The sequence below is a fragment of the Pinus tabuliformis genome, chromosome 4_2 (genome assembly GCF_031772625.1).
Source record: "Pinus tabuliformis cultivar Carrire ecotype Pingquan chromosome 4_2, CPIR1, whole genome shotgun sequence".
Classification (NCBI taxonomy): domain Eukaryota; kingdom Viridiplantae; phylum Streptophyta; class Pinopsida; order Pinales; family Pinaceae; genus Pinus; species Pinus tabuliformis.
Window position 1 is genome coordinate 981,378,139 of NC_142304.1, and position 27,986 is coordinate 981,406,124.

Here is a 27,986-nt window from a genome sequence, read left to right on the forward strand (position 1 = left end):
TTGGCCTCTCTTTCTGCTTTGGTGGAGAATGGAATAAGCTTTTGGAATGATTTGCCACTCTTTCTGAAGTGGTGTGGAAGGGAATAAGCTTTCAATTCTTACTTTACTTTGATGGAATAACGTGGCGTAGCATGGAACAACCTGTTAATCTTTATTCTTGCTGTGATGGAATGATTGGCCCCCTTTTGGAGCATGGAATAATCTATTTTTCTTGTTCTTGCCGTTGCCACAACATCTCAAGACACACTAATCTTCTGCAATAAATATGCTTATATTAACTTGAGTGGAGAGCTTACAAGTGGAGGGCGGAGCAGATAAGAGACTAGAAGGCTACGTAGGTGGGTGTTTGCGTGAATAGCCAGGCAGGCACTGCAACTACGGTGAGCAAAGCAAGGAGTGTTACGCGGGTCAAAGCAAGCATGGCAGAAGCAGCTGTTGTTAGCGCGCTCATAGACAAATTCGTTCCTATTGTGGCAGACAAACTCTTCCAAGAGGTATCTCTGATTGTTAATTTCAGAAAGGATTTTGAATTTTTAAGTGAACAGCTTCTTTCCATTAAATGTTTCTTAGCGGACGCTGGAGAGAAAAGGAACTCCAGTTTGGTGGCCAATTGGCTTGAGAGTCTTGAGGATTTTGTTGCCGATGCTGAGTACCTAGTGGAGGAATGTGGAGCAGCTGATAACATCTTTGCCAAACTGAAATTACGGCTAAAGATGGGCTGCAAAATTAGGGAATTAAAGGAACGACTCAAGCAGATCCAACTGGTTAATGCAGAAAATCTCAAATTGCTTGCTGCTGTTTTAGATGTGAATGCTCATGGTCAGGTAAGGCGTGCAGATAGTTTTATGGAAAGGCCGCAAAGATCATATGCTCGTCTTCCAGAAACACAGATCGTGGGCATGGACGGCGATATTAAAGTGATTACTGAATGGATATTGAAGGAAGACAACCCTCCAGTTATTGCCGTTGTGGGCATGGGAGGGCAGGGCAAAACTCTTCTGCTCCAACACCTTTTCAACAGCGAAGTGGTCCATAAACGCTTCGACTGTCAGGTTTGGTTAGCAGTTTCTCAGAAATTCGCAGTTACAGAACTTCTCCGTGATATGGTGAAGCAATTTGATCGAAATGAGAGAGCCAAGCACTTCGAAGGAAACGATGAACGTTTGGCCAACCGGCAAAATGATAAGAAAGGGGCCGACCAGCTGAATGATAAGATGTTGACAAACCTAAGCGAGGAGGAGCTTAGAGAGAAGATTAACAGGTTTTTAGATAAAAAAAGCTGTTTATTTGCAGTTGATGACGTGTGGGACAGAGATGTCTGGGAGAAAATTGACTTGCCATGCAGAACCCAAGATAAGGTTGTGGTGACAACCAGGGATGAAAGAGTTGCAAAGCACATGAGGGCTGGAGATCAAATTCTCCACAAAAATAGTTTATCAGAAGAAGACAGTTGGCGCTTATTCTGCGTCCATGCTTTCCCACATGATCCACACCAGTGTCCCAAGGCAGTGGAGAGGATAGCCCGCGAAATTGTAAACAAATGCGGCCGACTGCCCCTTGCCATAAAAACAATAGGAGCTCATATGGCAACTCTGGCCAGTGATCTTCCTAATAAATGGGAAGATACCCTTCTTCATCTAAATATGACACATGGCATGAGCAACCGCGTTATGCCGTCATTGAAGTTCAGCTACGAGGCTTTGCCTCATCATCTAAAGCCTTGTTTTCTTTACTGCTCTGTTTATCCCAAGAATACTGAAATAGAGTCAGATTGTTTAGTGCATGCATGGATTGCTCAGGGATTTGTTTCTGTGCAATTACAAGAAGCATATGATGAAGGCTGCTCCTACATGGAAGAACTTATTGATCGATGCCTGATCGAAGTTTCAGAGGTTGGTTGGAATGGGCGAGTAAACAGTTGCAAAATACACGACTTGCTGCATGATTTAGCTGTTGACGAGCAAACTAAATGTTTGATAAAACCCGGAGGACAATTGGAAAGCATGCCAGCGGAAGAGTGCCAAGGATTGCGTAGAATTTCATTGATGAAAAATGAGATATCTACAATAAAAAAGGGCATCCAATGTCCACGGCTCCGAAGTCTATTGCTATCTGATAATGGCCCTCTTACATCAATCTCCCCTAGTTTTTTTGACAATATGAGATATCTGTGTGTGTTAGATTTAAGTAGAACTTCCATCACATCATTGCCCAATTCTATCCGGAATTTAAAGCTTTTAAAGTATCTGAATTTATCAAGGACGAAGATTCGGGAACTGCCCAAGTCCCTCTGTGGTCTCCGGCAGCTCCAGTTTCTGGATGTTAGTTGGACCAAGGTTAAAAGGCTGCATGAAGGGATAGAGAAGCAAAAGCATATGCTACATTTGAATTTAGAGTGGAGTAGATTTGAACATTTCCCTGTGGGTATATCTAAGCTCATCTATCTACAGACATTGAATGGTGTCAGATTCGATCTTGGAGAGTCACGCAGTGCCAGTGCCTTGCAATTGAGGGATCTCAAAGGATTGACCCTTCTCCAACACCTATCAATATCCTTTGATTTGTATAATGATGATGTTAGAGTGGAGGACGAGGGGACTTTTCGGGGCATGACAAAGATGCGGACCCTTCATGTTCAATGTTATCCTCTTCATCTTCCAACCGGTCATCATCTTCCAACGGACATGGAGGCCATGCAACGCCTTGAAATAGTTCATCTTGAGCATTGCGAGGTTCCTAAGTGGATTTTTCAGCTTCAGAATCTCATGGAGCTATCATTAAAATGGCCGCTATTTACCTCTAGTGCAGATTTTAGAGGGTTGGAAAAGATTCCCAATCTGAGAAAGCTACACTTGGAGGCGAATTGGGATCGAGGCGACATTGAATTTCCAAATGAGTTTGGGGAAGCAGGGGCATTTCCCAAACTGGAAGAGCTGCACATAGAATATATTAAGCATTTGAAAAGCATTCCCTCGTTCCAGGAGGATGCAATGCCGAAATTGAAGTGTTTGAGAATCTTGGAGTGCAGGGAATTGGAAAATATGCCGGAAGGATTAATGAAGCTGAGGAATCTTAAAGAAGTAGAAGTAGGGATGGTGGTTGATGATGTGGAGGGCTTCGAGTACAGGAAAAGCCATTGTTGGCAAAGTTTTAAAGACCGCGGAATTAAGATCAAAGTGGCAGTATGGAGTTGGCACGATGGCAAAAGATTAAGAGTGCAGGTGTGAAAGGTGGAGGATATGAATATGTAAATGTAAATGTAATGACATTTTATATAAAATCGTGATTCTATTGTCGTATCTTTGTCATAAATATATTTTGAAAGCATTGTAGAAAGACAAACATTAAAGTTACTTTATTTTGAAACCATTTTACAAGTATGTGTAGTGAAACCAATAGACAAGGAAGAGTGAAGACATCAGATAATAAATTATTGTGGGTGTCTATAAATCATTGTTAATTCAAGGTATTTAACGTGTTCGCATTTTTATAGAAATATCATTGTCATATAAAGGCGTTTGCAGTGTGTTTAAGTCGCTGTAATTTTAAATCGTTTAAGGGAGATGTGAAAATTTTATATGTAATTTAATTAATTTTTTTTCTCATCTTTGTGATTTTTTTTATATATAGTTTTGTGAAAAACTTATAAAACTAAAATTGTGAAAGCATTTTTTGTAATTTAAATTGAAGTTTTAATGTTTATAAGATAATAATGAGTATTAAAATTTTTATTATTATTTAAAAAAAATTAATGTAAAACAAATATGCTTTGATATTTAAGAATATTCATTTTAACATTTCAGTTCTTCATATTATTTATTATTATTAAATAGTTTTACTTTATAATATTATTTTTAAAATTTACAATAAAATTAAGCGAATTTGTCATTATTAAAATAAAATGTATTTTTTTGTTTTTTTAAGTAAATTTAATTTATCTAAATTTAAAATAATGAATATCTATGTAAATTATAAATAAATATTTTTGCTTCTAGCATAAAAATAATCTTAGAAGATAAAATAGGACATTCATATGACATATTAAAGAGGGAGTGGGCGCAAGAGGGTAATAGCAATGGCAGTTTCCTTAGAGTTTTAGTTTTATTCTTTGTGTACACACCCTACAAACATGTCAAGTTTCTATCGGATAATGATTGTGTTTTATCAACTTTTTATGTGTAACATACAATTATTTGTCTTGGTTTTTAGTGCTTTTGGCCTTCTTTTTCCTACTGGGTTTTCAAGGGTTTTGTTGGGGCTTTGAGCGGTTTGTGTTGGAGGTCATTGTCCAAAATTTATTTAAACCTGGGAAGGAGTTTCCCCCATCTATGGGGGACAAGGTTTCTCTGGATTATGCGGTGGACACCTCATATTTTTAGGCCATTTGGGCCCAACCAACATATTCTAGTCACGAGACTTAGGATAGGAGGGCTCTTAGCTAGTTTCAATCAGATTTCTCAACTTCATTAGGTTTCTTAGCCCCATGTATCACAATGCCCCTTACACCTAGCGGTAATTTACCATTTTCTGTTGTTGATTTTCAATTGGATAGGGGCTCAGTGGTAATGTCATTGTCAAGGGCTCCTAAGGGATTTTATTGCTTCCATGAAGCGTTGATTATTATGTGTCATTGGTTTCTTAGTCACAGTTCAAAGAACCCTATGATTTGGGGTTTGGTCCCCGTTGTTCTATTACTTTCCCTGGTGTATTAGAGGGTCATTGTTACAATGAAGTCCTTCTCTTCCCCAAGGTGAACCATACACTTTTCCCACCACACATTCCTTCAAACATCCCTACAATGAGCAGTGTTTTGACATAAGAAAATGACGAGAGGTCGCTTAATGAGGGTCTTAATTCTTAAAATCTAGGTAAAGTTTCATTTTTTGCCTCTGTTGGAGGCCTTGACATAAAAGGATAGAGTACAGTTCATGGAAAATGATAAAAAGAACATTGTGTGAAACAAATTGACGAATTACAGATGGTTTTGCCTCTAAGCACAAATATTTCTTTATAGAAGGAATATGGCCTTAGTTAGACCTTAGTGGTGGGTCAAATCAGGGAGAATTTCTCACAACCTCGGGGGAATGAAAGGTGAGGTTAGTTCTTAAGAACCCCTTGTTTGTGCAGTTTTTAGCCAAGGGGTGGATTCACCTCATCTTATAGGATGATTTGGATGTTAAAGTCGTTATGGGTAGGGTTTGGAAGGTGGACTCTACACACAAGGGCTTCACTAGGGGATCAATACCATACCATGTGCATTCATATTGTGGGATAAATATTGAGGAAAAAATGACATAATATATTGAGCATATAATAGGAGGAAAAGAGTTTTTATATTGGCATGTATAAAAAATGGAGCTCAAATTAATGAAAAAATATAAAGGGGTGTAAAAAATGCCAATGAAAAAATGGACACCTACAATATCTAGTGTATGTAAGGGTTTTTTAAATTGGGAAGGTGTATTGCGTTCATAATAATAGGGGGTTAAATAATGTGATTTTTAGAGGTATTTTTCAATATGTAGTCAAATTAAGGGAATTTCTTTGTATGCCACAATTGTACGTGATTTGTCAAAGGTTCATTGAGTAAAGCTCCAATGACTCTACATCAGTCATATTCAAACCTTGGACTCCCATTTTCAACACTAGGTGTGAGCGTATTGTTACTGTCCCTATATGATTCATATACTAGGCCTTTTAGTGCATTTGTGGCATGAGGCGATCTTGGGATTATGTTAGGGAGCTATCTTGAGCATGATTCATCCTATATTTACTTTGGTGACATGTCTTTAGCCCACATTCTCATCTGTGTTGATCTTCAAGGAGGGCTTTCAGGCTTGATCAAATGGGCCCTATTGTGGCATTGTTGATCCTTAATTACGAGATCCCATTTAGATGTTAGAGGTGCTATAAACATGAACACCTTGCAAAGGAGCTTGTGCTCCCTATGCGAATAAAGGTGAATTGATCTAGAGTGCCACCGATGGGTGTTGATGAGGAGAAGTTTCTCTCTCCATAGCAAATGGTTTCCTCTTCCGGCCAGCACTAGAGGGGATTCAAAAATGGTGATCATGTTTCTCCACAAGTGGTCTCTGAACCCATTTTAGCTAAGTAATCATCGGTCAATATGGATTTCGATGTTAAAGTACCTATTTTATCACTTTGCCCCTATATCTAAGTTAATTTTTTATCAAGAATTTCCTTCTCCTATTCATTTAATCTATATTTCCTCTATGGCTTCAAAGGACCTCTAGCCTCTTTCTCTATTTTTCCAACCCATTTTCCTTTCCTTCTCCCATACCAACTATGAGTTGTTGTCATTATACCCTAGGTGATATTTATTCACCCTCTTTTGTCTCTACCTTATCTTTATCTGATATTCAGGATTCTAAAGATGTTTAGTATAACCTTAAATCCTGGTCGGTGGTCCCTCAGAAAGATGGTGTTGTTTGGGTTTGAATCATCTCACCCTTGTCCCTTTGGATGGTCAAAGCCACGAGAATAAAATATTTTCTTTGCATAGTTAAGGAGAAATATCATGCATACCTTGTTACAAAAAAACAATAATCTATCAAGGGATCCCTTAGAGCAAGCCCAACCTCTTTAGGGTTTCAAACATGAAAATTATATCTTTTAATTGTAGGGTTTTATCTTTTCCCATCATAAAACAAGCTCTATGTAGACTGATTGAACAAAATTATTTTCATGTTCTACAAATAAGAAATAGATTGGTACAGGAAGGTTAGCCAACATGAATGCTTGCCTAAAAAAGAAGTTGCTAAAAGACATGATGCCCTGAAGCCCTCAATTGGTGGGAGGGTTGGTTATTACTAATAGAAATACCAATGCTTACAAATAAGGATCAGCTTGCTTATGTCACAACAGCTGCTCCAACCACTGAAACTTCGCCCTGCTGGGCAACAAGCATGAAACATAATAGATTTGAGAAGCGTGTAGGATCCTTCCCACAACAGTGGATTTCCTAGCTGGGCATCTGTTTGCCATTGATTTGTTCAGGTTGGATGAGTTGGTATAGAGTCCTTATGAATTCATCACAAAGTCTACAAGAGGCGGGAAAATGGCTCTAATCAGCGCCGAAGCCAAAGTCGAGTGGGATTTCAGCACTCTCAGGTTTAGAACGCTAGCAAACTTTGAGGGGAATAAAGAAAGGGTGAGCAAGAGAACTCTTGACCCCCCCCCCCCCCCCCACCAAATAAGTCAATTAAGGGCCTTTTAGGTTATAAGTCCTTTCCCTTCCAGGACATCATTTTTCTTCGAGGCTCTTGGAAATAATATCCAAATTTCTTCTTATCTTTAAACTTTACTAAGAGGAAATAAATTTTTGGCCTTTGGCGCTTGGGGTCATTTGAGTGGCTTGGCTACAAACTGGAGGCCTTTTCATATCAAGGTTACAAATTTTTGGAGTATGGAATATGTGGTGACGGTCAAGATCTCTTCACATTCTTTGGATATGGATTTCATGTTGATAAATATATATATGGTCCCCCTCAAAACACTAAATAATTTTGGGACCTCCTACTAAATAAATCCCTTCTAAAATTTGACAAAATTATCATTGGTGATGATCCTAAATTATCTTTGGGTCGTTTTGAATCCTAGGGTCATCAAGCTCGGTCAAACCCCTTAATCAACTTCTTCAAAAGAAAGCTAGCTCAATGTAGGTTAGTAGATTTGTAACCTCGGGAAAATCTCTCCTACATGGAGGAATCATCGAATCGAGGAGGATCAAATTACAAAGAGAATTGATCAATTCCCACTTGTGGAGGGTCTAATGGATTCCTTACCTATGATCAATCAATGGAAAGGTCAAGGTGGCATATCAGATCACTCTCCCATCCTTTTACACATTAGAGAGGTTTCTTCAAAACCAGTTGTTGATGTAGAGTTTTGTAATGTTGACATAAGGTTCTGTCACTAGTTTCCAACAAAAGATCCCATCATAGTCTAGTGCAACAATGACATTTTCACTCTTTCTTGAAGGAGAAAATTCTCACCTGAGGCATACCGAGACTTCTTGAATGTGAGAGGGGAGTTTAGATAATATTAGGATTAAGATTATTTGCATAAATCATTCATCATTCAATTGATTACATAGGAAACCCAAACAATCTTGCACATAATACACAAATATAAAGTTGATTATCTACTTAATCATTTTAAAAAATTTAAAGGGAGATGCATGAAAAGACACCAATCATTCATAGAAAACACTAATATAGCCCCACAATATTATCTTTATATTATATCAAGAGTCGAACCATTACAATACATATGTGAAAACTATTCAAGATCTACTCAAGATTATATCAAATAAAATAGAACAAGTCTTGAATATAATCACAATACATTCAAAAGAGTTCATGTCTCATTCTAATAGCATGTCGACATAACTATCTCTCTATTTTTCCTATTTTGCGCAATGCACATGGTTTTTATAGATATCCTCTCTGTCTTGATCCACGCTCACTTAATCTGGTTTGATTTGTTCCCTTTAGTGAAATCCAGGTGTTTTGGTCCACTTCTGCTTGATTTTTTCGCAACTAACACCTAAATCCTTCTTTCAAGACTTTGACAAATCCAAACATAATCACATTCTTTGCCTGCTTGCCACTTTTTCCATCCAGGTCTTGCCTTCCAACCTGTTTTTCCATTTACTTTTATTCTTTCCATAATCATCTTTACGACTCTTTTCCGACCAAAAATTGATCAAAATTGTCCAAAAATGAAGGACCCAATAGGCCTCGAGCACATCCTATTGACTTGCCCTTGACTGAATCCTTAATTTGTAAACTTTTCCCTTCCTATTGTTATTCAAATGTTGTTGATGATTTTTCTCTTTGTTTTGTTGCTTCATCTTCAAATGAAGGACCCAAATTTCGTATTGTATACAAAGTTTCAACTTTGAAAGAGTGGTAGTTAACCATTACAGATTGCCACAGTAAAACATTTAAAAAGGCATGTTTCCACATCACCTGATTGTATAGCTAGGTAGGACAGTGACAATATGCTCCACACCTTGTCTCGTACTAAACACCCATCTGAGGATACATGATTTACATTAATCTTAAAAAAATGAAAGCTTATGTTAGATATATTTTTTATATTAATAATATCTACAAAAATATGATGAATTTTTTTTTATAGATGTTGTGGAGTTACATAGATTGTTGTAAGCTTAAGCAACGTGATGTGAGATGAAAGAGTGATGAATCAAAATACACTTTGTTGCAAATATGTGGGAAAATCATTTTGTAAAGAATTTTACATGATGTTCTTTTGTCACCTTGTAAACATGATTGAATGTTAACACGTGGCATAGATTCATGGTAATTAATTGATTATTTTATATTCATATGGTTGATATTTTGGTTTATAAATATAAAGAATAATAAACAATATCATAAAATTTGTTGAAATTTTCTTTTTGGTACTTCATATATATCTTTATATTCCTATGTTAAGTAGTGTTTAAAGTCTCGGTAAATATAGCTCCTACTATTTTTATATAGGGAGTTATTAGAAATAATGATAAATTTATTATTACATAAAACATTATTATTTGATTTAATATATAATATAGGTTTAGTTTTATTACGCCGATAGGTGTTTTATTATGAGGTTCCTCATAGTGACACTGTAGAGATTCGTCGTCTTCCACCGTAGAGATTTCTTCCACCTGTCATTTTCCTTCCAATTGTACTTTTCCCTCCAGTTTTCTTGTACAAGTGTTGTCGTGAACAAGTGTCATCCCACCAGTTGTCCTATACAGGGGTCAACCCTTTGTCCTTTGTGTCTGGTTTCATCTTCCATTATCATCCTTTGTGTGTATAGGTATATGGAGGAAAAATTCAAAGCTAGATTGGTCGACACCCCTTTTTCTATTTTGAAGTTAAAAACTCTCATTCCTCCGGTATCACCCTCTATGTGTACAGGTAGCTCGAGGCAAAATTCAAAGCTGGATTGGTCCACACCCCTTCTGCTATTTTGAAGGTTACAACTCTCATGCCTTGAGAAGACCTCTCACCACTTGTGACAATGATCTCTTCGGTGCCCAAGGTGGGGCGTTGTTGTTCCTTGCCGCTTTATCTTCCATCGAGAATGCATATTTCTTTTCAACGGAAATGTAGAAGAAGAAATGTGGAATTTCTGAAAAAAAATGGGGAATTTCTGACCTAGTAACATTAGAGCAGTCATTTGTGTTTATTTCCAAAACAGGGATGTCTATGGAGGACAAATCCTTGCAAAATCAATTCCTTGGTGCTGATCACCCTCTTTTTGTTTTATTAAATTCTGAATCTTGCAAATGGATTATGTTTTATTAAATTATGAATCCTACAAATGCATTATGAGCTCGAGGAGTCTTATTTTCCTCTAGTGTACCATATTTCACCATCAAACACTATGTGTTTTCATTTAATCTAGTTAGGCTCTATGTGTAGGTACCAAATATGTTTTTCGTCTGTCCTCCCTAACGAACCTCATTACACGCTTCTCCATTTTCCATAATTATTTTTATTTTCTTGTTAAAAACAAGGTTACTTGTTGTTTTCTTGATTTCCATAGGCGAGGCTACTTACAAGGTAGCATAGGAATGCATGATTTGCATGAGAGATGGCATAGTATTCTTGACTCGGAAATGAAGGGATGCAAGTTCCAAAAATTGAAAGGATTCAGGTTGGCATTACATTATCTTTTTGCTCAGTGAATGAAAAGAAGTATTATTTAGGCTTTCTCCACATATTATTGAGACATGTTTTTCCTATAGTGGATCATTTGAATGCCAAAATACATTGAATTCTTTGAAAAATGAGTCGTCATACATTTTTTTCATCGGCAAGCCTAGCTGTACTTGTTCCCCGATTTATCCGCAAGCCTGGCTGTAATTGTTCCCCAATTTCAAACATGAAGAAGAGTTGTATAGACTAGATGAATGAGGAATTGATTATGTTTTCCTAGGGCAGAAATGAAAACAATGGGATTGAAAGGCTAACTAAAGTGCATCGAGTTGGGGGAACACCCTATCCTATAGGTGTCGATTGGACTTCAGAGAAAGGCATGCAATGTGGAGTAGCTTTAAGGGAGAGAATGATAGCGTAAAATATGAGGGACATGGGGAAGAAGAGAAAAAGTTTATCATTTATTAATGCATGAAGGGTTTGATTCTAAGTTATCTGATTTTGGATTAGCCAAACTTGGGATGCTTGGAGATAAGACTCATGTTTCCACCTGTGTGATGGGAACCTATGGATATTGTGCACTAGAGTATTCTATCCCTGGTCTATTAAAAACAAAATCAGATGTCTACAACCTTGGGGTTCTTTTGTTAGAATTAATCATAGGTGGGAAAGCCCGTGACAATTTTAGGTCAATAGGGGAGCATAATCTTGTTGCTTGGGTGTGTCTTTCTTCTTACCTTTAATTTCTTTCATCAGTTGCGTGGATGAATTTCTGGAGGATTTTAGAAAAGGATGGATTGAAACTCTATTTTTTATAATGTATCTCTTAGTCATAAGCATTAAGTGCCTTACATTTTGGTCATTTTAGGCACATCCATTGTTTAAGGATCTAAGGAAGTTTTCATGAATGAAAATAACACTCTTGCATGGTCCAAAACAAATTTTTGGAGTGTATTGCATGTTTGAGCTACAAAACAATGTTCTTTGTCAATACACAAGAAGTATGATGGTGGAGGAAGTTGACCTGGAAGCTAAGGACCCCAAATATGACTCAGATATTTTTATGCCTTGCCATTAAGAATAAGTCTCTAACTCCAAAAATTTTACAAAAGAGGAACAAACATGACTCAAGGATATGCATGCTATGTAAAAGAGATGACAAAATGATTTCCCACTTTATTATAAAACTCCAATGTGTTGAACAAGTTTGGTCAAAAGCTGATCAATTGTAAGGGTTTCAAAATGTGGTATTGTTAACACTGAAAAATCGTACACCTATTAGTGCAATCCAAATGACACTAAAAGTGTCCAGTAGAATGCATAGGTGTACATTTTCTAGCCAAATACATTATGAAGTTTAAAAAATCAAAGTTCTCTTAAGGTCCAAAGTTTATAAAGGAAAAAAATTAAGGTCGCGTGTCCATTTCTTCGATAAATAGGCATGCGGGGAATAACCTCCAAAAGTTGCGTGGTTGCAGAAAATGATGACTCAGCGATCCAAGACCACTTTACACACTTGGGGCCAATTCTCTGACATGAGATCAGTCAGTACAACCAAACTCGAGTCACCTTGGAGATATGCAACCCTCAATGGAATCATCTTGTCCTACTCATGTGTATTTATCATACATTTACCAAGACAGGGAAGAATTGAATTTTTTATATGTAAACCAGCCATGGGAGAACCAAAATATGAGACATTGTTATGCTGACCAAATTTTTGTTTGAGAAAACCACCATTGCATTGTTGAAGCCAAAGAAGTGAAGAGCACTAGCATGTTGGTCATATTTCTTCTAAGAAAACCATAATCTTAGTGAGAGAAGAGGAATCCACCATTGGAGAGTCTTCACACTTCTTTGAGAGGTGAAACTTGCAAAGAGATTGAGGAAAGAAACCCCCTTGCTTAGGATTTTTTTAGCTCCATAGCTTAAAGAATTCTCTTCAAGTGTCTAAGATTCATCTACCGTCTTCAACCTCTACCACTAGCAATCAATAAAAGGATATTTTTCCATATATTATTGATTTGTTGCTCCAATTGAGCAATGTTTTTGTTTATTTACCTCTTTGTTTAGTTTATGTTTACATATCCATTGTTTCCACTATTTATAATGTTGTGTTTTTTTAAGTCTATCCACTAACATCACCAAGTTTGATAGTGATCCTTTGCAGGGAACAATCCACTGCTAAGGGGGTATCTTTTGGTACACTTGTGCTCCAAAAACACTACAACAGGAATGGCGACCATACTACTCTCTTTTCATTAGTCTAGAGATTGTTTTTGCAAGACCTCCTCTCTGCACAACCATCCTACAAGGCGCTTTTCACCTCTCTGGATTTTTTACATACCCCTAAGACCTGTTCTAAGCCAGTGGAAGTGAAAAATTTATGTTCTTTATTGCCCATGCACCTTTTTCTCTAACATACATGGCTTGTGTGCCTTTTTCTCGGGCAGATGCAAGCACGCATCTGTGCCTATGTCGTATTGCTACAACCACCATCCGAAATTTTGCCTTAGCTTTGTTTCGGAGCCTCCCGTGCTACAACCACCCTCCAAAATTTTGCCTTAACTTTGTTTCGAAGCCTCCCTACCAACCATCTTCACAACATGTCTTGCACTGTCAAGTACATAGGCCTCATTGGTATTTTAGCAGCTTTCCAGCCTGTGCATGTTATTTTTCTTCTCTCCCCTCACAGGCTACCACTTTGGACTTGGGCTAGTTGCTGTCTAAGAAGCTACCTCAAAAAATTGCGCATTCCTGGAGGGGAACCAACCTTCCCTCCAGAAATTGCGCAATATGTCAGGCAACCTACTGGGCTTAGAAATTCCGCAATACAATAAGACAATCATCCTTGGAAAAATTGCAAAATCTAACCTGACACTGCAGCTCAGCCCAAAAATTGTGAAAATCAGTTGGGTAGACTACTGAGCTCCAAAATTTCGTAGAGTAGTTAGACAGGATTCCTTGGAAAAACTGCGCAATCTTCCTAGCACTGCAGCTCATCCCAGAAATTGTGCAATTATGGGTAGCAACGACCTGCTCCTCCCAGAAATTGCAAAATCCCTCTCAGACAGTCAGCCCAGCTCCTCCCAGAAATTGCACCATTTTGGGCAGCAGTCACCTGCTCATCCCAAAAATTGTGTAATCCCTCTAGGACAACCAACCCAGTTCCTCTAAGAAAGTGTGTGAATCTCTCTCTCAGTCAAGCAGGCTATTGTACGTGCCTTCAGGTTGACCAGTTCCCTCGAGGACCTAGCAAAACCATTTACATGCATGGGTTGCTCTTCCCAAAATAGAAAAATATAGTTTGCAAAAGGCATCCCTAGATATAGGGATCTATTCTTAGTAGTTGGAGGTTACATGCAAAGCTCATTTTAGAAACCTATCGCAAAGTGTTGCTTTTTCCTAGATTTGTGGCATGCACGTCATAACCTCGATCTTAACAAAACTCATTAATCGGATGCTGCGGAACTCATTCCTTACATCGATCTTGCAGCTATGGCATCCCACATTTCATCCAGGAGTCTTCGGCACTTTAAGCTTAGTTGTTTCAAGGTAAGTCTACTTTTCATGTCTTGTGCTGCGTTTCTGTCACTTTTTGTATTTCTCTTTGTGTGAGTGTTATCTACTTGATTTCAATGAGCGCTTGTTGTCATTTCGATGTATGTTAGCTTGTAGAATCATCATTTAGTTTTCATTCGCATCTCATTGCTGTTGCATTCATGACACTATTTTTGCACAGACACAGCGACCCGTTTCACACACATGCATGTTTTCCCATTTTTTGAATCCTGCACTTCATGTTTGCATGCATTATCATTCACTCTTGTTTACACTCAGTTTCACCATGCATTTAGACTTCTCATGTTTTTAGTCGCCTGTCGGCAGGTCTGGGTTGCCCTGGCCCGGATCTTGCCTTGCCCGACTAGCATTGCACATTTATGGAAGTGAAGGCTCTGCCTTCCCTCGGGAAATTGCGCAAATATGGCCTAGAACTCACCTCTAGGCTTGCATTGTGCAATTACAAGAGGTAGTGCCTTGCTAGCCCCAGAAACTATGCAATGCACTTTGCTGGTTTGCATGTCATTGCTAATTGAAATTGTGAATTGCATAGTTTCAGTCCTCAGCAGGCCAGGATGGATTGTGCGCTATGCAGTTCCAGCAGTAAGTCAATCTCCTAACAACCCGGACTATGTCTTGCACAGTTTTGGTAGTCAGTCTCCCAACCTCCTGGTGAAAATTACGCAATCTTCACAGAGAGTCACACATATATGTTGCATGTCAGGCCTCCTGTTTTTTGGTTTTCCACTGACAAATTTCTTGTCATGAGTGTTTCTATGTCTCCAGGTATCATAGGTGTTCGTCTGCCTCTAAACAACACATGTACAATGGCTTCCAGGAGAGCAGAGTCGATGACAATGTTCAAAGCATAACTGGGGATGCAATCGATTAAGTGTCTATGAACTTGTCTATCTATGAAGACGTCAAGTTGTTCATGGACAAGGATATCAATATGAAACGGTAGTGGCATCATAGTGAGCAGCACAAAGGTGGAGAAAAGTTTCAAGTTCAAGCAGATCCACTTGCGATGAAAGCAGCTTTGGAGATTGAGGCTATGAGGTGATAGTGCGACAAGAGGATCGCGTGAAGGCAGAGAGAGAAACAGAGGAGTTGCAGGTACTAAAGTAGCAACTCAAGGAAGAACAAGAGTTGCACATATGAGAGAAGGAGTTACAGTAAGACCATGCACAACAGGAGGCGCAACATGCACAAACTGATGAAACTGCACCCATATAGGTTATGGACCCATCCAATAGCTAGCATGGAGCAGACAAAGTGAGCAATGTTGTCAACCATATGCAAGGTATTCAGGAGCATGGATGTCATTGTGCGCATGCATGCGATCCCACCAATTTGTCACACACACCAAAGCGAAGACAAGAAGCAAGTCTGACTGAATCTGAACTTGTATTTTGACAAGTTGATGCGCATGGTCACCAGCACACACTCGAATATCAGCACATACACTATGCATCAGTATGTTTCTGGTCGAAATGCGCTCAAGGCGATGATGCACATGTTATCAGACGAGTTGGACAAAGGAGCCATATTAGTGTACCTAGATGCAACGAAGGTAAGAGTTCATTTTTAGTAGGATGTCACCATTGAGCACACGAACACCATCATGGGTGACCAAAGCTTGGCATCAGTTCACCATCATCGATCATCGCAAGGATGTCAAAGAGTTGGTCTCACGAAAACACTCCAAGTGTTAGTGATAGCTTGCATGGCTTGCTCAAGCCTATTTTGTCTCACATGGGTACATGTGCAGATTGGATGTGACATCTTGTAAAGTGGAAGTCCAAGTGTCGATAGTAGAATGTAACAGTCATAGAGTAGTTGAAGAGTCATGAGGATAGGTTAATGGTCACAAAGGGGGATGTCAAGGGTTACCCCACCCTTTTCTATTTATAGTACCTCATAACTCATTGTAGGGGATTTTCGTCAGCACAACTTTCGATAGGAGTATCTTAGAGAAAGCTTGGAGAGGATTGTAACGAGCCTTGGCTTCTCCATAATGCAAATCTATTACATTTCTTTGGAAGATCATGTGCTAGTGATTGTAACATTCCGCTATCGGGACTAGTGGTTGGCCATGGTTGTACTGTATGATTGAAACTTTCACTTCTTAATATAACAGAGCCAACATGTTTCATGGATACGTTGTTATTGTATTTCAACTATCTTGTTTGCTCTAAATGATAAATGTATTTGTTTGCTTACACATGCATGTATGGAATCTTTTTGTATAACTATGTATGAATCTTACTGAGATGTGTTGTTGATTTAACCATCACTTCAGATTGTTAGCTTACTTGATTTCCAGTTTGTGATTCATCTTCGCTCGTGTGTTCCCTTCCAAGCCACAGGTTTCCAAGGGGCGCACTCACCTCACTTTTTGTGTGTTAGAACCGTTCATACACCTTCCTTGTCTTGTTGCGCATGTCACACCCTTGCTACCAATAGGGACATTTTACTTACCTCTGCATGAAACCACGGTCAAGGCGATATCGTACGACCCACTGTTGGGACTCCTACACCAAACAATCTGAGGTCTAGTTCAGACTTCTTGACAGAGAGATCCCCTGACATGTTGGCGGGTCCATCCATTTTGGCGCTATAAGGAGGGCCAAATGATAAGTTGAGTCCTCACAATCTGTTTTGAATCTCTGCATATCTATCATGACTAACTACAAAGTTTCTCTCCCGAAGTGTATATCTTATGGAAATAACTTGGAAATCTCAGAAGAGCTTTGGGATAACTTGTCACATAAAACATATGATGGTGGAGGCTATGTAGCCTTGGTTAAGCATGCGGTCGACGTTGTAGGCTCATGCAAAAGACATGAAATCTTTGAAGAACACATGACCTGCGCATTGGCTGCCTACATGCTTCGAGGGCACCCAATGCACTGGTGTGCCACGCTCCCTGAAAAATCTATTCATTCTCTTTCTCATCTGGTCGCAGAGATAGACCATGCTTTCAATCACTTTAACCGTAAAGCACTCAACAAAGAAATTGTGGAATTACAAAAAGCACGTGATGAATTCGTTGAATAGTTTCACACATGCTTTTGTAATCTTGCATACTGCTTTCCCAAAGATGAAATTGATTGGGAATTTCTCGATGGAATATTTAAGTATCTTCTTCACATATTCAAAAATATGCTATTCTTGAAATCATCCAAACCCCGCTCAACACACTTCGGTAATGGAGCAACGCAATCACAGGCAGGCACAAATATTGTCACAAGTGACCGTCCGCCTTCACCTCATCGAACAGCTCCACCAACGCAGAGTCACGTGGATTCATTCCCTCAACCTCGGTCCCCACGTTCTGTTGATCCTCCGGATTGTACTGTTTTGTGTTCTTCCATTCCGGACTCCTCACCTGTTGTGAACGAGGATCAAGTTGTCAACAGAGTTAGTGTTATGCAGCCAACCAGTGCCATCATTCATGATGAGTGTGTGTGGGAATATAAAGAAGAACCCACGGTGAAGGATGAATCCCTTCCATCCGCGCCTCACCCGCTCTATCCTGACATCCCTTGTGATTTTGCCACTGTTGATTTTCCCTGTGAAAACTCATTTCCGGATGTTTCTACTTCCGATCATTCACAGGACACATCGGATGTCATTTTGTCGTTACATTACGGAGAGGACACATCTTCCTCTGAAAATCCGTCCAATCTGTCATTTGTCATCTTTGAAAACATAGAGGTTAAGCATCCTTTTTTCTCATCTACCCCTCTTCACGATTCATCAAATCATGAGGATGCTGAAAAATATCTTGAATTTTTTGATCTTGGTTTTCGTGATCTCTCTACTTATTCATATTATCACAATATTGATTCAATCATTGTTAATCTATCTAAGACACTAGTCTATGATGATCTATCTGTCGACGAAGTAGAAAACCCCGCACACTGTCGAGGCACCTTAGCTCGAGCTGATGGTTATGTCAGGTCCTCGCTTTTCCTAAGGTTGGTTTCACTTCCAATCAGGAAATTTTTGAAACACGCAAGGCTTCTCATCCCTCTCTACTTTGCATTAAAGATCAACCAAACACCTAGATTTCGCTTCCTCCAATTGAACTACACAATCCCATCACTCTTGCATTGAAGGAATCTTACACAACAAGCAGACTTGTGCAATATAAGTGGTCTACCTTCCTCACATTTTCTTGCATGTCACAATCAAGAGAATATGTACACTTAACATCTGCAGTCAGTGTAGCACAACACCATGGTAAGTCCATGGATTGCATGTCATGCGTTTGCACTCACTTATGTTCTATGGACACATTTAAACACGAACTCTATTTGACTTCATTGTTATATCTTTCATGTTTGCTGGTTCACACAACTATATTGTTCGTGAACCATGCCTTAACCAACATGGGTCGACCAATGCGGTGGTGGCTGCATTGGAAGTATCACTTCACATGATCAAGCTCGTGCACCATTAGCTTAGGAGTAGGATTAGTGTTTGATTTTGGTTTGTTTTCTTGTATGCATGCTTGATTCTTAAATTTCATGTTTTTTTATTTTCCTACTTGTTTTCTTATTCACTTTTCTTACGCATTTACTTCTTTTCTTTCTTTGTCTTGTTTTTTTTGCTTGTTTTCGTCCGTAGGCTAGTTTCGTATGAAACCGTGTGCGACTCTTGAAACAAGCTGGGTAAATTACAAAAGGACTTGTACAGTTATCAATATTTGGTTATCTATTGTCTTGCCTATGTATGAAGAACTTGTTATCTTCAGTACATGATACGTCGATGGAAAATACATATTGTTTGAAGTGAACCTTGGTGAAAACACAATGCTTGCGCACTAACTAGTATCACCTGCTCTAGTAAGGTGTTTTTGGGTTAACCCTTGTCAACTCAGTCAAGTAGAGTAAGGTGAGGGGGAAAACCTTAAAAATCATGTCAGAGGTATATATAAACTACTTCTCTGAAGGAAAAACCTCCTTTGCTCTCAATAAGTCAAGATCCCTCTTCTGCCTCTGAAATGAATAAGTGTTATGCACGATTATAGAAAATGAAAAATGAAAAAATGAAAATGTGAAAAAATTTCGAAAAAATGAAAATGAATAAGGTGAAAGAAGAGAAAGGCTTCCTCAGCAGAGAGGTGATGCAAGTAACTCCGGCAGGGTACTGACCAGGTTCGTTGGTAGTAGAGCGATGCTTGCGTTCCTGTGCGACTCTGCCAGGGTACTATCCAGGCCTTCTGGCAGCGGAGCAACACCAGAGATGAAACTAAAAATCTGACGATCATATGACTTGTGCACCAATATACCCCTCATCCCCAATCAAAAAAATTGTGTTGGCTTGGATTGGAATGTGTGTCGACCAACCAAGAGCTTAGCAAATGCTACATCTTATAATTAAGAAATTGTGGAAACCAAGACAAACAGAGAACTAAACAATACTTTTAAAGTTGTTAGACTTTCTTTTCACGAACAAGGTCCATTCAGAGAGTTGGAGTTCTACCAGTTTGTCGCTAGGTGTTGAAGCAGCTACAACCACCCTCCAAAATTTCTGCCTTAGCTTCGTTTCAGAGCCTCCCTACCAACCATATTCACAACATGTCTTGCACTGTCATGTACATAGGCTTCATTGGTTTTTCAGTAGCTTGCCAACCTGTGCATGTTAGTTTGCTTCGCTCCTCTCACAGGATGCCACTCGGACTTGGGCTAGTTGCTAGCTGAGCAGCTCCCTTGAAAAGTTGCACAATCCTGGAGGGGAACCAACATTCCCTCCAAAAATTGTGCAAATCTATTGGGCAGCTTGCTAGGCTCAGAAATTGTGCATACACTCAGACAGTCTTCCTTGGGAAAATTACGCAATATGGCCTAGCATTACAGCTCAGCCCAGAAATTGTGAAAATTGGTTGGGCGGACTGCTGAGCTCCAAAATTGCGTAGAGAAGTTAGACAGGCTTCCTTGGAAACATTGTGCAATCTAGCTAGCACTACAGTTCAGCCTAGAAATTGTGCAATTATGGGCAGTAGTCACCTACTCCTCCCTGAAATTTCACAATCCCTCTAGGATAGCTAGCCGAGCTCCTCCCATAAATTGCACAATTTTGGGGAGCAGTCAGCTACTCCTCCCAAAAATTGTGCAATCCCTCTGACAACTAGCCTAGTTCCTCTCATAAAGTGCGCAAATCCCTCTCTCAGTCAAGCAGGTTGTTGCATGTGCCTTCAGGTTGATCGGTTCCCTTCGGGACTAAGCAAAATTGATTTTCATGCATGGGCTACTCTTCCCGAAATAGTAAAAGGCAGCATGCAAAAGGGATCCCTAGATCTAGGGATCTATTCTTAGTAGCTGGATGTTACATGCAAAGCTCATTCTAGAAACCTCTCACCAAGTGTCACTTTTTCCTAGATTTGTGACATGCACTTCATAACCTCGATCTTATCAAAACTCATCAAACGAACACTGAAGATCCCATTCCTCACATCGATTTTGTAGCTCTGACATCCCACATTGCATCCAGGAGCAAGGAAAATTTTAAGAACCCCCCCTAAATTTATAAATATAATAAATGGGCGAATCTCCATGGTATATAGGAAAAATGGAAGGCGATTTTATCAATAATATAATATGTATATATAATTTTTTTGGCGAATCTCTCACCAGGCATGGCGAATATTTTACTCAATTATAAAATCTTGTAAGATCTTGGCGAGTCTTTCACTAAATAATAAAACTTTGTAAAGTCCTAGTGAATCTTAGCATAGGCTATATGCTGGTTTAATTCCCCCATTTAAATAGGCTACATTCTAGGTGAATACCATGGGTCAATACCATGTGCCATTTTGGTGAATACCATGGGTCAATACCATGTGCCATTTTGGTGAATACCATGGGTCAATACCATGTGCCATTTTTATTTTTATTAATTCTAATATTAGGGTTAATAATGGTTTTTGCATGGTATTAATAACAATCTAGTCCATGGTATTTGTCCCATAGTATTTTGGCCATAGGTTTCACCTAAATATAACTTGAGTGTTCGTAAATATAAGGTGACTTATGGAGTAAATATAAAAAAATGTTTTATTTGTTTACCATACCTCTCGTTTATTTATATTTTTATTAATTTACCATACCTCTTTTACAAATATGGTATTTGGCCCATAGGATTCACTTAAATAAAACCTCTTTATTTATTTACGATACGTCTAGTTTATTTATATTTTTATTTATTTACCATACCTTTTGAGTAAGTATAAAAAGACGTTTTATTTATTTACCATACCTCCACTTTACTTATATTTTTATTTGTTTACACCCTTACATGTATATAAGGTGACTTATGGAGTAAATATAAAAAATGTTATATTTATTTACCATACCTCTCATTTATTTATTTTTTTATTAATTTACCATACCTCTTTTATAAATATGGTATTTGGCCCATAGGATTCACTTAAATAAAACCTATTCTTGAAAATGGGTAAATAAAACCTATTCTTGAAAATGGGCGAATGGATTCACTTAAATAAAACCTATTCTTGAAAATGGGCGAATGGAAGGTTGTAAGTCCTAATTTCAAGGGCTAAATTTACCTTTTTTACCCTCTCCCTTAAAATAAGGTGGGCTATTTGAGGTGATTTGTAAAAATGTACTATGATACAAAATATTCGCCCACTAAAAATTTAAAACCCCTTAATTTCGCCAAAGGGCGAACATTTGCCCCTAATATTATCCTTGTCCAGGAGTCTTTGGCACTTTCAACTTAGTTGTTTCAAGGTAAGTATGCTTTTCATGTCTTTCCTTGGGTTTCTATCGCTTTTTGTGTTTTGATTTGTGTGAGTTTTGTCTACTTGATTTCAATGAGTGCTTGTTGCTATATCAATGTATGTTAGCTTGTAGAAGCACCATTTCATTTTTCGTTTGCACCTCTTGTCCTATGCATGACATTTTTTTTTGCATCGACGGTTTTCGTTGCGACAACCCGTTTCACACACATGCATGTTTTCCCATTTTCTGAATCCTACACTTGGTGTTTTCATGCATGACCATTCACTCTTGTTTACACTCAGTTTCAACATGCATTCATAATTCTGATGTATTTAGTCACCTGTCGGTGGGTCTGGGCTGCCTTAGCCTGGACCTTGCCTTTGCCCGGCTAGCATTCTGCATTTCTGGAAGTGAAGGCTTTGGCTTCCCTCCAGAAACTACGCAAATTTGGCCCAACAATGATCTCCAGGCTTGCATTGTGCAATTTTGGGAGACAGTACTTTGCTGGCCCCAGAAACAACACAATGTAGTTTGCTGGTTTGCATGTCACTGCTGACTGAAATTGCGCATTACGCAGTTTCAGTCCTCAACAGGCCAAGTTGGACTATGCATTGCACAATTCCAATAGTCAGTGAGCCTCCCAATAGCCTGGACTCTGCCTTGTGTAGTTTTGGCAGTCAGTCTCCCAGACTCCCAGTGAAAGTTGTGCAATCGTCACAGACAGTCACACAAGTATGTTGCATGTTATTCCTCCAGTTTGTTTTTGTTTTCGATTGACAAATTACTTGTCATGAGTGTTTCTATGTCTCCAGGTATCACAGGTGTTCGTCTGCCTCTCAGCAACACAAGTACAATGGCTTCCATGTGAGCAGAGTCGACGACACCATTCATAGCACAATTAGGGATGTAGTTGATCAAGTGTGTATCAACTTGCCTATATATGAAGACATCAAGTTGTTCATGGACAAAGATATTAATATGAAATGGCAATGGCATCACAATGAGCAACACCATCAACAGTAGCAACAGGTAGCACACATGCGTGCGACAAATGCAAGAGGAAGTTTGTTGACAGCGTAGAGAAAAATATGCCGAAAGGATTAATGAAGCTTAGGAATCTTAAAGAAGTAGAAGTAGATATGCGGTTCTATGACGATGATGTGGAGGGCTTCAAGTACACGAAAATGCATTGTTGGCAAAGTTTTAAAGACCGTGGAATTAAGATCAAAGTGGAAGTATGTGACAGGAGGTATGATAGATTAAGAGTGGTGTGAAACATGAAGGATATGAATGATGATTAGAGATAAGATACAAATATGTAAACGTAATGATATTTTATATAAAATCCTGATTTTATTTTTTACCCTACTAAATATTGTCGTATCTTTGTCATAAATATTGCTTTTTTTAACGACCCTGTTGTACAAAGACAAACATTAAAAATTGCGAAAGCATTTATAAAAATGCTTACTTCTTATAATTATTCAAATATTGATTTTAATTATAATTTAAATTGAATTTTTAATGTTCATAAGATAATAATTAGTGATTAAATTTTTTATTATTATTTAAAAAAAAATCAATGTAAAACAAATATGCTTTGATATTTAAGAATATTCATTTTCAACATTTGAGTATTTCATATTATTTTTTATCATTATGTAGTTTTAATTTATAATATTATTCTTAGAACTTATAATAAAATTAAGCGAACTTGTCATTATTAAAATAAAATGTTAGTATTTTTTTGTTTTTTTAAAGTAAAGTAATTTACTTAAATTTAAAGTAATGAATATCTATATAAATTATAAATACATATTTTTTCTTCTCGCATAAATAATAATCTTAGAAAATAAAAGAGGACATTCATATGACATATGAAAGAGGAGTAGGTGCAAGAGGGCAATATAAATGGAGGTTTTCTTAGAGTTTTAGTTTTATTGTTTGTGCACACGCCCTACAATCATGTGGAGTTTCTATAGGATAATGATTGTGTTTTGTCAACTTTTTATTTGTAACCTACAATTATTTGCCTTGTTTTTTCGTGCTTTTGCCCTTCTTTTTCGTACTGGGTTTTCGAGGGTTTTGTTGGGGCTTTGGGTGGTTTGTGTTGGAGTTCGTTGTTAAGGAGTTTCCTCCATCTATGGGGGACAAGGTTTCTCTAGATTATGCAGTGGACACCTCATATTTTCTTGCCATTTGGGCCCAACTCACATCTTCTAGTCACGAGACTCAGGATGGGAGGGCTCTTAGCCAGTTTCAATCAGATTTCTCAGCTTCATTAGGTTTCTTAGCCCCATGTATCACAATGTCCCTTACACCTAGCAGTAATTTACCATTTTTTGTTGTTGATTTTCAATTGGATGGGGGCTCAATGGTAATTTTATTTGTTGAGGGCTCCCATGGGTTTTTGTTGCTTCCATGAAGCTTTTATTATTCTCTATTGTTGGTTTCTTAGTCACAATTCAAAGAACCTTGTGATTTGGGGTTTGGTCCCCATTGTTCTATTACTTTCCCTGGTGTATTAGAGGGTCATGGTTACACTGAAGGCCTTCTCTTCCCTGAGGTGAACCATACACTTCTCCCTCCCCACATTCCTTCAAACCTCCCTACAATGAGCAGTGTTTTGGGTCTTAATGCTTAAAATCTAGGTAAAGTTTCATTTTTTTCCTTTGTTGGAGGCCTTGACAGAAAAGGATAGAGTAAAGTTCATGGAAAATGAAAAAAGGAACATTGTGTGAAACAAACTGACGAATTACAGATGGTTTTGTCTCTAAGCGCAAATATTGCTTTACAAAAGCCATATGGCCTTAGTTGGGCCTTAGAGGTGGGTAGAATTAGGGATAAATTTTATCTCTCTATTTCTCACAACCTCAGGGGATTCAAAGGTGAGGTTGGTGCTTAAAAACCCCTTGCTTGTGCAGTTTTTAGCCAAGGGGTGGATTCACCTCATCTTATAGGATGAACTAGATGCTAAAGTCGTTATGGGTAGGGCTTGGAAGGTGGAATCTACACAAAAGGGCTTCAGTAGGGGAGAAATACCATACCACGTGCATTCATATTGGGGGGTAAATATTAAGAAAAAAATGACATAATATATTGATCATATGATAGGGGGAAAAGAGTTTTTATATTGGTATGTATAAAAAATGGAGTTCAAATTAATGAAATAATATAAAGGGGTATAAAAAATGTTAATGAAAAAATGGACACCTACAATATCCAGTGAATGTAGGGGTTTTTAAATTGGGAAGGTGTATTGGGTTCATAATGATAGGGGGTTAAATGATGTGATGTTTAGAGGTATTTTTCAATATGTAGTCAAATTAAGGGTATTTCTTTGTATGCCACAAATTCACGTGATATTTCAAAGGTTCATTGAGTGAAGCCCTAATGACTCTACATCAATCATATTCAAATCTTGGACTCCCATTTTTAACACCAAGTGTGAGCTTTGTGTTACTATCCCTATATGGTACATATACCAGGACGTTTAGTGCATTTTTGGCATGAGCTTATCTTCAAGGATATTGGGATTATGTTGGGGATCTATCTTGAGCATGATTCATCCTATATTAAATATGGTGACATATCTTTGGCTCACATTCTCATCAGTGTTGATCTTCAAGTAGGGCTTCCGAGCTCGATCAAGATGGGCCCTGTTGTTTTGCCACTAATTCTTGATTATGAGGGTATCCCATTCAGATGTCGGAGGTACCGTAAATTTGGGTAGCTTGAAGAGGAGAGTGTGCTCCTTATGAGAAAAAAGGTGAATTGATCTAGAGTGCCACCAATGGGAGTTAATGAGGAGAAAGCTCTCTCTCTAAAGCAAATAATGTCATCTTCCGGATTGCACTCTCGGGGATTCAAATATGGTGATCATGTTGCTCCACAAGTTATCATTTACCTATTTTGGGTGAGTAATAATAAGTTAATATGGATTCCAATGGTAAAGGTACCTACTTGTCCCTTACCCTATAGCTAAGTCTCTTTTTTATCAATATTTACATTCTCCTATTCATTTAACTCTATTCCTCTATGCATTCTAAGGGTCTATGGCCTCTTTCTCTATTTTTCCAACCCATTTTTCCTCTCCTTATCCCATCCCAATTATATTCCCTTGCCCTTATGCCCTAGGTGGTATTTCTTCACCCTCTTCTGTCTCTACATTATCTTTATCTTATATTTAGGATTCTAAAGATGTATGGTATAATGTTCGTCGGTGGTCCCTAATAAATATGGCCTTGTCTGGGTTTGGGTCATCTCACCCTTGCCCCTTTGGTTGGTCAAATTCGGGGAAGAAAATGTTTTATTTTCTTAGCTAAGGAGAAAGCTCATGCAAACCTTGTTGCAGGAAAGCAACAACCTATCAAGGGAGCCCTTATGTGTAGGTTTTAACCTCATACAGAAACTACGTGCATATGAATTCTAAAACACAGAAAATACACAATGCGAGAGCATAACACATAAAAAACATATACACAGAGATTTTCCCCTGGATCCCAAAACCGGGATTACCAGCTTGATTTTTCATTATGTTCCTTTCAATGTTACAATACATATTTATACATGCCGAAGCATCCAATACCATGGACCGAAAACCATCCTGTCCAAAACCATGGACCAAAAACCATCGCGTGCAAAACCATGTGCAAAAATCATCCACAAAACCATAGGTAGGCCCCCCCAACCTAACATAGGGTCCAAACTCCACTCTATGGGGTCTACCCTAGACCCCATAGAGTGGAGTTACCTGCACCCCTCAAACCCCCTGTGACTCCCCCCACTACGCAATCGGCGCAACGAAGGGGGGGCTCTGCCCCCCTTCTAACCCCCCCGTTAACTATGTGGGCTAGTCGTGGAAATAATATAACACAACCCAACATTCTCCCACTTTTTGTTTTCTTTCCACAGGGGGGCACAAGAGAGCTTAGTCATTTATATAGCCCTGGAACGCCCATTGTTTCTCTACACCAAGAGAAATTCTCAGAGCTCAGAAACTTTGTCAATGCATCTACAGTATTCTTCAAAGTGTCCACCTTTACCAACAACACCTTTTTGTCTTCTATCATATCCCTCACAAAGTGATACTGAACATCAATGTGCTTTGTCTTTGAATGATATGCAGGGTTCTTTGCCAATAAAATTGCACTTTGGCTGTCACAGTATATCCTTATAGCTCCCTGTACTAACCCCGTATTTAAACACAATCTCTCCAACCAAATTGTGTCCTTACTTTCATGAGTGGCTGCCATGTATTCTATCTCTGTAGTTGATAGTGCCACTACAAATTGTTTCTTACTCATCCAACTGACTACACTTCCAAATAGGTTCAGCACATATCCACTTGTAGATCTTCTCTGATCCAGATCTCCAGCCCAGTCTGCATGAGCAAAGCCACGGATATCCAACACTTTGTCCAATCCTGGTCTTCCTTGGTAGCAGAAACCATAATCACTAGTACCAGGAAAATACCTAAAAACCCACTTCACTGTTGTCGAGTGCTCCTTCCCTGGTTTTGACACAAACCTGCTCAATACTCCCACTGCATGTGCAATGTCTGGTCTAGTACAGACCATCGCATACATGAGGCTACCGACTGCACTTGCATATGGAACACGGGACATGTCCTCTTCCCCTTCTTGTGTCTTGGGACATTGTTCAACATATAATTTTACACCTACAGGAATAGGAACCTTCACCGGTTTACTATCCTGCACATTAAACCTCTAGAATATTGTCTCGACATACTTCCTATGGTTTAACCAAAGCTTCCTCTTTGTCGAATCTCTTTTAATTTCCATGCCCAAAACATAGTTTGCAGCACCAAGATCTTTGATGTCGAATTTGGAGGAAAAATGGGTCTTCAAATCCTAGATAATTTCTTTTTCATTTCTAGCCAGCAACATATCATCCACATACAAGACTAGATAAATAACACAGTAACCAATTAATTTAAAATACACACAGTGATATG

At 38.5% G+C, this 27,986-nt stretch overlaps 1 protein-coding gene across 1 annotated transcript; it reads left to right on the forward strand.

Annotated features, from left to right (window-relative positions):
- Window positions 1-279: 279 nt before the first annotated feature.
- Window positions 280-3,227, forward strand: LOC149172957 (disease resistance RPP13-like protein 4). Its single transcript, XM_089426517.1, has one exon. It carries the CDS (start codon window positions 420-422, stop codon window positions 3,225-3,227), a length of 2,808 nt encoding a protein of 935 aa, XP_089282643.1. The 5' UTR covers window positions 280-419.
- Window positions 3,228-27,986: the final 24,759 nt, after the last annotated feature.